At 31.4% G+C, this 9,986-nt stretch overlaps 1 protein-coding gene across 1 annotated transcript; it reads left to right on the top strand.

The window, feature by feature from the left end:
• The first annotated feature begins 2,373 nt into the window (after positions 1-2,373).
• LOC120089775 (trigger factor type chaperone family protein) lies at positions 2,374-8,666 on the top strand. Its single transcript, XM_039047169.2, has 13 exons — positions 2,374-2,823; positions 2,925-3,008; positions 3,873-4,001; positions 4,760-4,848; positions 5,131-5,314; positions 5,729-5,819; positions 5,911-6,065; positions 6,420-6,512; positions 6,630-6,722; positions 7,266-7,346; positions 7,445-7,594; positions 7,947-8,042; positions 8,216-8,666. The coding sequence occupies exons 1-13, from the start codon at positions 2,524-2,526 to the stop codon at positions 8,291-8,293; spliced, it is 1,623 nt and encodes a 540-aa protein (XP_038903097.1). The 5' UTR covers positions 2,374-2,523; the 3' UTR covers positions 8,294-8,666.
• Positions 8,667-9,986: the final 1,320 nt, after the last annotated feature.

Here is a 9,986-nt window from a genome sequence, read left to right as displayed (position 1 = left end):
GTGTTACCCATGTAGAAGAAAACTACCTAGATTGGATTGAATTCTTAACTTTTTATTAACATCTTTTTTTTTACTTAAAAATACTCATTTTAAGTACTTAGATATCCTAAATGTTTTATCTAAAAATACTTTGTGCGATTTTTAGCTAATTTCAAAATTCGGTAAAATAATTTTATTAAATAAAAAATTTCAATTATTTTATTTAGAAATCCTTTGATAAGCATTCAATTTTCGGTTTTGGAGATCAATCTTATAAGCCCTCTACCCATAAAAATTTATATGATGCTATCCACTTTCTATTAATGTTTTTTTAAAAAAAAAAAAAAACCCAAAAATTGATACTTAAAAAAATGTAATTTTGAAATTTTTGTTTGTTTCTAAAAGTTGACTAGAAGTTCAAATGCTTTTTTAAAGATAATTAAAAAATTGAGAGTAAATAAATATAAATTTCCAAATCAGAAGACTAAAACAAAATCATTATTGAACTCAAGGCTCATTTGAGATTGCTTTTGAAATCCTAAAAGCTATTTTAGGAGAATCTTAACCGCCTTGACTATTTGGTAAAACAACTTATTTATTAATCTACCCATAATCACTTTAAAATTGTTCTAACTTAGTATCTTTCCTTACTTACCTCAAATTTTCATTTCATTAATTTATTTTATCACATTTATTCTAAATTTTAATTGGTTCAAATTTTTATAACAATTTTTTTAAAAAAATATTTTATGAAATTTTCAATTAAACAAAAATGGTTGTAATTCAAATCATATATATCTTCAAATAATTATATAACTAAATTACACTAATTTAGTATTGGTATACCAAACACCTTAACTAATTTTTTCTAATTTAAAATTAAAATTTACCAAACACTCTATTACTTCTACCCACAACTAAATTTTTAGAAACACAGCTAACAACAATTATTTTAAGTCCTCTAGTATATGTAGACCACTTAAATTACACACAACTAAACTATCTCTTCTCGCTCTTAAGATTTATTTAGTAAATATTAGAATTTTAAAGTTAATTTGAATATTGTTTCAACATATACTCTCAATTTTTACTCCTTGTGTGTGTTGAACTCAAAAGAAGTCCGGGCGAATATAGTTATTTCAATGATAATTGACATATATTAATAAGGTTGGAAATTTTAATTCCCGACTCTATTTGTTGTACTTCAAAAAAAACCAAGCAATTATTGAAAGGTTAAATTATCAAAAACAAATCTTAGGTTGGTTTCAGTTATATATCACTAAACTTTGAAAAGTTTTCACTCAACCCTTAAAATTTGATTTTTTTTTTTTTTTCAAAACAACCCTTGAAGACTCTTGTCATTAAATTCATGGACGAAAAAGTTAATTTATGTTTATGTGGTTGTTCAAGTGAACAACTTTAAATACGTACAAAAAATAAATTTGAATAAGATTAGGACTAGTGAAAAAAATCATAAACAAAAGAATAAAAAATTAGAGTTGTGGAGTTGAAAGAAGGAAGAAGACAATAGATGTAGTCCACAAGGCACCATATATCTTTATTTTTTCCATGTTTCTATATAAAGTTAATGATAAAGTTTTATAAGCGTGACTTTAAAACAACGTTCCCATTCTAAGGGTTAAAATGAAAGTTTATAAAGTTTAGAGGGAATTGTAAAAAATAACTCTCTTTCAGTTTCATCTTTTACAACTAGTACATCTTTTAAAAACTCATTAAAATAGTTTTTCTCGGTGTTTCATTGTTGAGATCGACCATTGAGATTTGTATAAAATATTAGATTTTCAACTTATATCCAAACTATCAATTCTTTTGGCCTTTCTCAATAGAATCTTGACGAGGATGATAACCCAGATTAATTCACATAATTTTCTCAAATATTATGCAATTTTTCTAAATCTTATACCAACTCTAACATATTTTCAAAATTTTCTCATGTAATCTTTCCCAAATTTTATATAAAATCTTAGGTACGAATCTTAATCTTGCCTACAAATCTTAAGTCCAGTTTATGTTTACACGAATTTTCAAATTGATTTATCGATTATCTAAATGTATTTACCAATTATCTTAACAAATTTTTCGTAACAATTAATAGTGTGATTTTTAAAATAATTGTTAAATTTTAAAAAGATAAAAACGATAAAGTAAAATTGGAAAAATTATATGAATCTCAGTTTTCATGTTGGATGAGATCCCATTGAGAAAATAGAATTGATAATTTAGATATAAATTTAAAAAAATAACTTTCTATATAAGTATAAGTGGTTGATCTCGGCTAGAAAGAAAGACAAAAACTAGTTTAACAAAAAAAATTTAAAAAAAATGCTAATTATAAAATGTGAAACTTAGGGTTATTTTTGAGAATTTGCCAAGTTTAGGGTATAATATTTAAACCAACCTAAAAGTTGAGGCCATACTGGGAAGTATTGCTTTAACGGTATCGTTATCCTCTTTGGTCCTTGAAACTTGGAGGCAACGTTCTATCTTGTTGAATTCAGTTGCAATAGCAAAAGCAAGTAGTTAATGGAGCTCTTCACATCCAATTTCTCTTCAACCATTCTCAATCACTCTCCATGGCGGCCTTCTCTTTCTTCATCTCCTTCCTCAATTTCTGCTTCTTTCTCCAAAACCCCTTTGCTTCAATGCAACAATCTTCGCTTTCTTCCTCCCCCATTTCACCTTCTTCACCCTCTTCAAATCTCCCCGACTTCCCGCCGATTTTCTGCCTCACCTTCTTCGCCTTCTTCCGTCGATCTTGGCCCTAACATCGACAAGCTTCCTGCGGACCTGGAGATTTCCGAGACCCAAGAACCCAATTCCAGAGTGAGTTCTGTTTATCTTCTTCTTGAAATTGGGGCTTGTTTGATTGGATCACTTCGATGGACTATTTCTATTTACGCTCATTCAGTTAATGTTCTGTTCAGGTTAGATTGAGTGTAGGAGTTCCACCAGCTGTTTGTGAGGATTGTCATAGCAGGGTAATAGCTGAGTTCATGAAGCAGGCCAAGGTACTAAGTTACTACTCATCTTGTTACATGTTACATACATTTCTTTGTATGCAACTTCCTCTGTCTTTTGTGCTCTTAATTGGCTAACAAATCTTCTGCATCTCTAAATTGCCGAGGCCTCTTTGGTAATCATTTTATTTTTTGTTTTTAGTTTTTGAAGATTAAGCTTATGAACATTAAAACCAAATGATTGCCAAACGACGCATATCATATTTATACTTTGGGCCTAAACTTGTCTATTTTTTTTTTTCCTTCTTCTTTTTGGATTCTATCTAAGAAGTTTTGTGCCAATGGAAATATTGGACTTGTATACTCGGAATCTTGTACATTATTAACCGATGTGGGACTTTACTCACACCTTTAATAATCCACTCCTCAGACAATGAACCCTTCTATATTAATTTTGCTAGCTTTGAGCCTAAGTCTATGCGAATTCACTTTTAGATTCTACTTAAAGATCTCATACCAAAGGAGATATTATTTTTAGTAATAATCTAGTATCATATCTACTTCCAACCATGGGATTTTCATCACAACCTTGACAGCTAGAAACAAGGTACCCAGTGCACATTGATACAAGCGTCCTTTCAAGTTGAGGGCTGAAGTTACACATTGTATGTAAATGCTGGAACTATATATCATATTATTATTAGAACAAAGTTGGGATATTTATGCATGTGTTGTTTGAGACTTTACTGTCATGTCCTACGTTTATTTTCTACAGCATCTCTTGCCCTCTACATGTAAACTGACAATCCATTCTCGAGTATCTTCCAATGTTAATAGCTATCTACTTTTTATTATTTCCTTTTCTTGACATTTTGAAGGACAATGACAATTGTATGTTCTGGTTTCTGTAAGCAGATCCCAGGATTTCGTCCTGGAAAGAAAGTTCCAGAAAGTATTCTTGTAAGCTATGTAGGAAAGAACCATGTTCAGAAAGCCGTTGTAGAATCAATTTTGAAGAGGACCCTTCCTCATGCCATGTCCTCAGTAAGTTAAAAGTGATGATTATTCACTCTCTCTTTATTATTATTATTATTTCTTTCTTTTCAACATATTTTATCGATGAAGAAGCATATGGAGCTGCAGCAATTGATCTAGGCTCACTTTGATTTAATAGTTGCTTGTAGCTTTGCTTCAAAAGTTTCCATTTTAAGCAGCTTCTGCCCTATACATCCAGAAAATTATCTGAACCATGAGTTTGGGCTGATTTTTGGAAGGGTGAAAAGGGTTTTGACCAATTAAAAGCATTTTTTAAAATTTCACGGTGTTTGGCTACACAATCGAAAGTTATTCTAAAATACTTAGAAAGTAAGTGTTTTTGGAGGAAGCACTCAAGTGCCAAATGTGTTTATGGAAGAAATGTTTCACTGAAAACATATTTTTTTCAAAGGTCATCCTAAACTCCCTTTGAGACGGATGCTAACCTACAATTAGTTTATACCAATTCATGGTTTTTCCTTCCTTAGTTGTTGATTCTAGTGAAATTTCTTATTTCCCCCTACAGATGATAAGGAACATCTGTTGCTAAATATGTTCGTGTTTCCTTGCATGTCCGTACGTAACAATAACTCTTTCCTAAGTACTTTTATTCATTTATTTATTTATTTATTATTATTATTATTATTATTATTTTTTTTTTGAGATGATTGGGAAGTTCTTAAACAAGATTGAAACTCCTCTTTGCACAATTTCTGAAATCATTGGTGCATCCATTGGTTCTCTTATAGCGTATACATGTGTTGTAGGTAGCAGGAAGGGCACTGAAAGACTCGGTTCGTATTGCCTCTAAATTTTCTGAATTGGAGCATACCTTTTCTTCTCAAGGCTCTCTCAGGTTTTCCGAATGTGCATCTTTTATATTCTTTTAAGATATAGGTGCATATTTCTGCTAATTCAGTTGCACTTGCACAAAGCTTACCTTTATCTTATTATTCTCTCAAGCTTTTCAATTACACCTTATGTCATAAACTTTTTCGCCTTGCTCAATGCTCACTTCTTTTCTGCTTTAAAGATTATAGTGCCCTACTGCACTGGTTATTTACCTTTCATTATTCTCTTCTATGGTTTGTGATAAAGAGAACATATATTCATGGGTTGAAGTGACTTTGTGATCCAGATATGACATTATTGTTGATGTTGCACCTGAAGTCAGATGGGTTCCCGAGAATGGATACAAAAACTTGAAGGTGGTTGTTGAAATAGACAGCGAAATAGATGCTCAAAAAACTTCCGAACAAGAATTAAAGCGCCGCCACAAGTCCCTTGGTACATTAAGAATTGTGACAGATAGAGGATTACAGGTGACTGTTGTAACCATTGTGGACCCTGTTCTGTTTATATTGGTTCTTTTTCTCTATATTTTTTTTTTCTCAAATGGAAATAGAGGTTACTCTTTAATCAAATTGTACAAATCTGAAGGAACCAAAACATTTCTATATCATATACCGCAAATTTGTAAGAAATTTAGTTGTCTACTTGCCGAGTAGGTTTTATTCATTCTGAGAAATAGTAGAAATGGACCAGAATTGAAGGGTATATGAAAATGTTTCACCATTGATTTTGACCTGTTGGTGATCTAGATTCTGTTGCGGGATTACTAGTGTCATAGAGTTTAAACTTTATCGACTTCTCATCAAATCATCGCAAAGTGAAAATTACACGCGAGTCTTTTCAGTATTGTGTGATAATTTAAACAAATCGACAAATGTGTGCAGATCGGTGATGTTGCAGTAATTGATATATCAGCAATAACAATTGGTCAAGACGAATCTAGTGGTCAAAAGATTCCATCGGCAGAGAGCAAAGGTTAGAATAAGCTACCAATCATGAACACTTTTGTTGAAGCATAATGATCAAGTCATGAGAATTCCTCTCATTTCCTTATTACCATTGCTAGGTTATCGTTTTGATACGGAAGACGGTGATAAAATCCTTCCTGGGTTTCTTGATTCATTAATTGGCATTCAACGAGGTGAAACAAAGTCATTTCCCCTTGTGTTTCCAGAATCATGGAAACAAGAAGATCTCCGTGGTGTTCATGCTCAATTTACAGTAAACTTCTTATTCATTAGTTAACTAGGAGATTATAAACGATAACGGAGCATTTAGAAAAGAAATGCCATACTTTGTTTTTCTGACTTTTACTCTGGCCCTTGTTATATTTTATGCAAGGAATATCATGATTCAATATTGGATCATGGTTTGGTTCAAAAAATTGATACATTCATTCACATGGTCAAAGAATAAAGTTGAGTTAAACTAGTGAAAGAGTATATAGTTTGCTCTTACACGGGTCCACCCTGCCACTATGTCAATAGACTTTTAAACACTCACATACTTCATGTGTAGTTGGTCACTGTAACATGTAATATTTTCATTTTTCGTTTCTATTCTTCTTGACTTTAGGTTGAGTGCAAGGAACTATTCTACAGAGAATTACCTCAGTTGGATGACTCACTAGCTGATAAGCTTCTCCCCGGCTCTACAACCCTAGAACAGGTAACATAATGCTCTCATATCTCCAATCTAGCTCATATTTGGAATACAGAAAGCATTTTACTATCTGAAATAGCTTTACTGAAAAGATATGTTTGTATCTTATGCTTCAAATCTAAGGTCAAGGAAGCGTTGCTACAAAGATGCCTTGAAGTGGAGCAAACAGCTAGAGATCAAGCAACGGACAATGCACTTCTTGACCAGCTTTGCAAGGTATTTTACCATCTGAAATAGCTTTTCTAAGATTCATATGCTTATTTAGACCTTCGGGTAGTGAGTTTTGACAATGCAATATGTGTGTGTGTGTATCTATTGGTTGACTATGATCACAGAACTTGATTTCCTTATTAAACCAGTTCTTTAAAAAATTCTTTTGCTTCAAGTATCATTCTAACCTAAGAGATTCGACGATAACATTTGTGATCACTCTTAGCTGTTTCTGGACCCGAAGAAATTCTTTCAAGGGAATTGGATAAAAGACCAAGATTTAGTTCGTATGGAAAAAGATCAATAACATAAAAGAACTCTTCTTTTGTTCTGAAAATAAAGTTTTAGGTGCACAAACAAAATTCCAAAAACCATAGTCTCTGCAAACGAGTTTTTTATTAGTTGATGAAATCACGCTCTCCAAGTCGCCTCAACTGGATATAATTGTTAGAGATAATTATATTGTTTTATGCACTTTCCATGCTAGAGTTAACTGTGGGGAATTTGGCTTGGGAAAAATTAAGAATAAGTTGGAACCAAACTTTTCAGATGGTGGAAGTTGATATTCCTCAATCCATATTTGAGGAGCAAGGCAGGCAGCTATATGGAGCCAAACTATTGCAGATACAGGTCAGAACTTGAAATGGAAGGGCCTAAATCTAAAACTCTCCATTATTAATGACAATCTGTGCAATGTACCAATTCTCATATCTTTTGTTGTGGCACAGACAAACATGAAATTAAATGAACAGCAGTTGGCAACTCTATCTAGTCCAAAGGCTGTGAAGGAGTACCTTGAAAATCAGAAGGATAACATTACACACGTTATAAAACAGAATCTGGCCGTGGGAGATATATTTAAACGTGAAAATTTGCAGGTATTAATATTTGTATCTTACATTACATTTTTAAAGAATTGTGAATATAGTAAAATCTATCAATGATAGGCTGTTACTAGTGATATAGTCTAGACTCCGAGAGCTGAAGCTAAATTTTTCTACATCTATAATTTTTTTGCATTGTATTATATCTACTAATACTTTGAGTTTAATTGCTATATTTGCAACTGCCCCGATCAAAGAGAAAATGTTGATTTAACTATTAAACAAGATAGATATCATAAACCATCAAAATTATTAACTTCCTAGAGTAGCTTCCTAACCTGCTGCAATCAAAATAATATGCTCTAGTATTGTCCGAATGTTTCACCAAGATTTGCTTCCTCTGCAGGTGGCCACAGAGGAACTCATGAAAGAGGTGGAAAATTCTATTGCTGAATTTAAACGTAGTAGTCAAGAATATGACGAAGACCGGGTGCAGGAACAGGTCCGTATGACCACAAATAAAAACTTTTTCGATTTCGTTACGGTTTCCTGATTCATCAATTCGTTGAACCATGTCTTGCTCATTCTAACTTGAAAAGAATATGTTACAACTATTAGCTTCCTACAAGCTAATGTGAAAAATCTCATTTCACCTCATACCTCATACTCATTTAGGTACAAGACATACTAGAGGGAGCAAAAGTGCTAGAATGGCTGAGAGAGCATGCCGAGATCGAGTACATAACCAGATGATAATGAATAATTCGAGGGAGAGGAAAGGAGAACGAGATCGAATTTATCTGCTTGGACACTCGTGTATGAGTGTCGATGCACGGTCCGTGCCCTCATTTTCCACGTTGGCTCCATGAGTCACAGTTCCATAGTTTTGCAAGAGCTTTGCCAACTATTAAAATTTAACTTTCATTCGGTATGAGGTTTCGTCGATAAAAAAAAAGGCTTACATATTATTAAAGAGAGTTGAGATGTTGTAGATTTGTTATTATCCAAGACAGAGAGTATATAGTCAAATTTAAGGAACATGAATGTGAAAGTATGAATAGTTTTGTATATTTGAGCTTGATAATCATGGCTGAAAATTTGGTGTAATCTAGGTTTAAATTGAGTATCCTTTGATGTGTTTGTCTTAATGGTTGTATTTAAGGTGGGTTAGACTCTCTAAGCTAAGACCAACCTGTTTTGGGTGAGGGTTTGCCAAGCCTAACCTAGACATGCATGACAAACCTATGGGACCCACTTGAGAGTTTTGAATAATGAATGCTATTCAAACACTTATACTAAACCAACCATTATTTTTACCTCTTTTTCTTCTCTCTTTCTTTCTTATAAATCTTTTTTTTTTTATTAGGGGAAAAAAAATATTGAGCCTTTAACTTGTTGAGTTGTATCAATTTTAATACTAAACTTTCAGGTTCAGTAAATTGCACCTCAAATTTAGATGAGTGTTGCAATCTTAATCTTAAACTTGCTACGATTTTTTTAAACGGCCGTTTGAGATTGATTTTGAAGGGTATAAAAGTAATTTTGAAGTAATTTTAACTGTTTTAATAATTTGATAAAACTCATTGTGTATTCATTTTTAAAGAATAACTTTTTTATTTACTTAAGCAAAATCAACTAATTAGTAGCTTTTGATAATAGACTCTAAAAATCTGCTTCCACCATCAAACTTTTACATTTGCTAATATTCAACATTTTTTACGTTATAAATCATGGTTAGTTTTAATATTTTCTTATGTTAAATTAATTTTGTATCAATAAGTATGATTTTTGGAGTATGCAAAAGAAAAATTGGAAGAGCTCTATATAAAATATTGCACAATTATATAAGAAAATGATAAAAGTTATCCTCGTGTTGAGAGAAATAAGAATGCTAAAAAATTATTATTTCAATGAAAAATGAAGAACTATCAAATTCAATAATATCAATATATTCACATTCATAAATTTAAGATCAAGATATTTTATTTTACAAATTTGATGATAGTAAAATTTACCAAAGAAGTTTTATTTTCTTATTATAACTGAAATAACATTTGGTTGGATATTATTTATTATAATAATTGCTTCTCCTGATATTTTATTAAACTAAAGAAATAGTAATTAAAGTATTAAAAAAGTGTTCAAAATAATAATAGGTCTAGTTGAACAACAATTTAGTATTGATTTATCAAATACCGTAATTTTTTTTTTCATTTTCAAAATTGAAATATACTCAACTAATTTACTTAATTTAAAAGTTGATAATTCTAATAATACAGCTGACAGTAATTTTTTAAAAATCTACGGTAATCTCAAACTAAGCTTAAGAGCTCTTGTTCCAAATATTGTTTAAAAGAAAATTATGCTTTTAGTGAATTACAAAAGCTAGGTCATATAAAAATTGACAAAATTTTACCGAAAATGAATTAGATCTCAATTTTTGGGT

This window comes from Benincasa hispida, chromosome 11, assembly GCF_027475165.1.
Source record: "Benincasa hispida cultivar pf3 chromosome 11, pf3_genome.v1.1, whole genome shotgun sequence".
NCBI classification, from domain to species: Eukaryota; Viridiplantae; Streptophyta; class Magnoliopsida; order Cucurbitales; family Cucurbitaceae; genus Benincasa; species Benincasa hispida.
The sequence above is the reverse complement of the archived record's forward strand: the minus strand, read 5'-3'. Positions and strand labels throughout refer to the sequence as shown.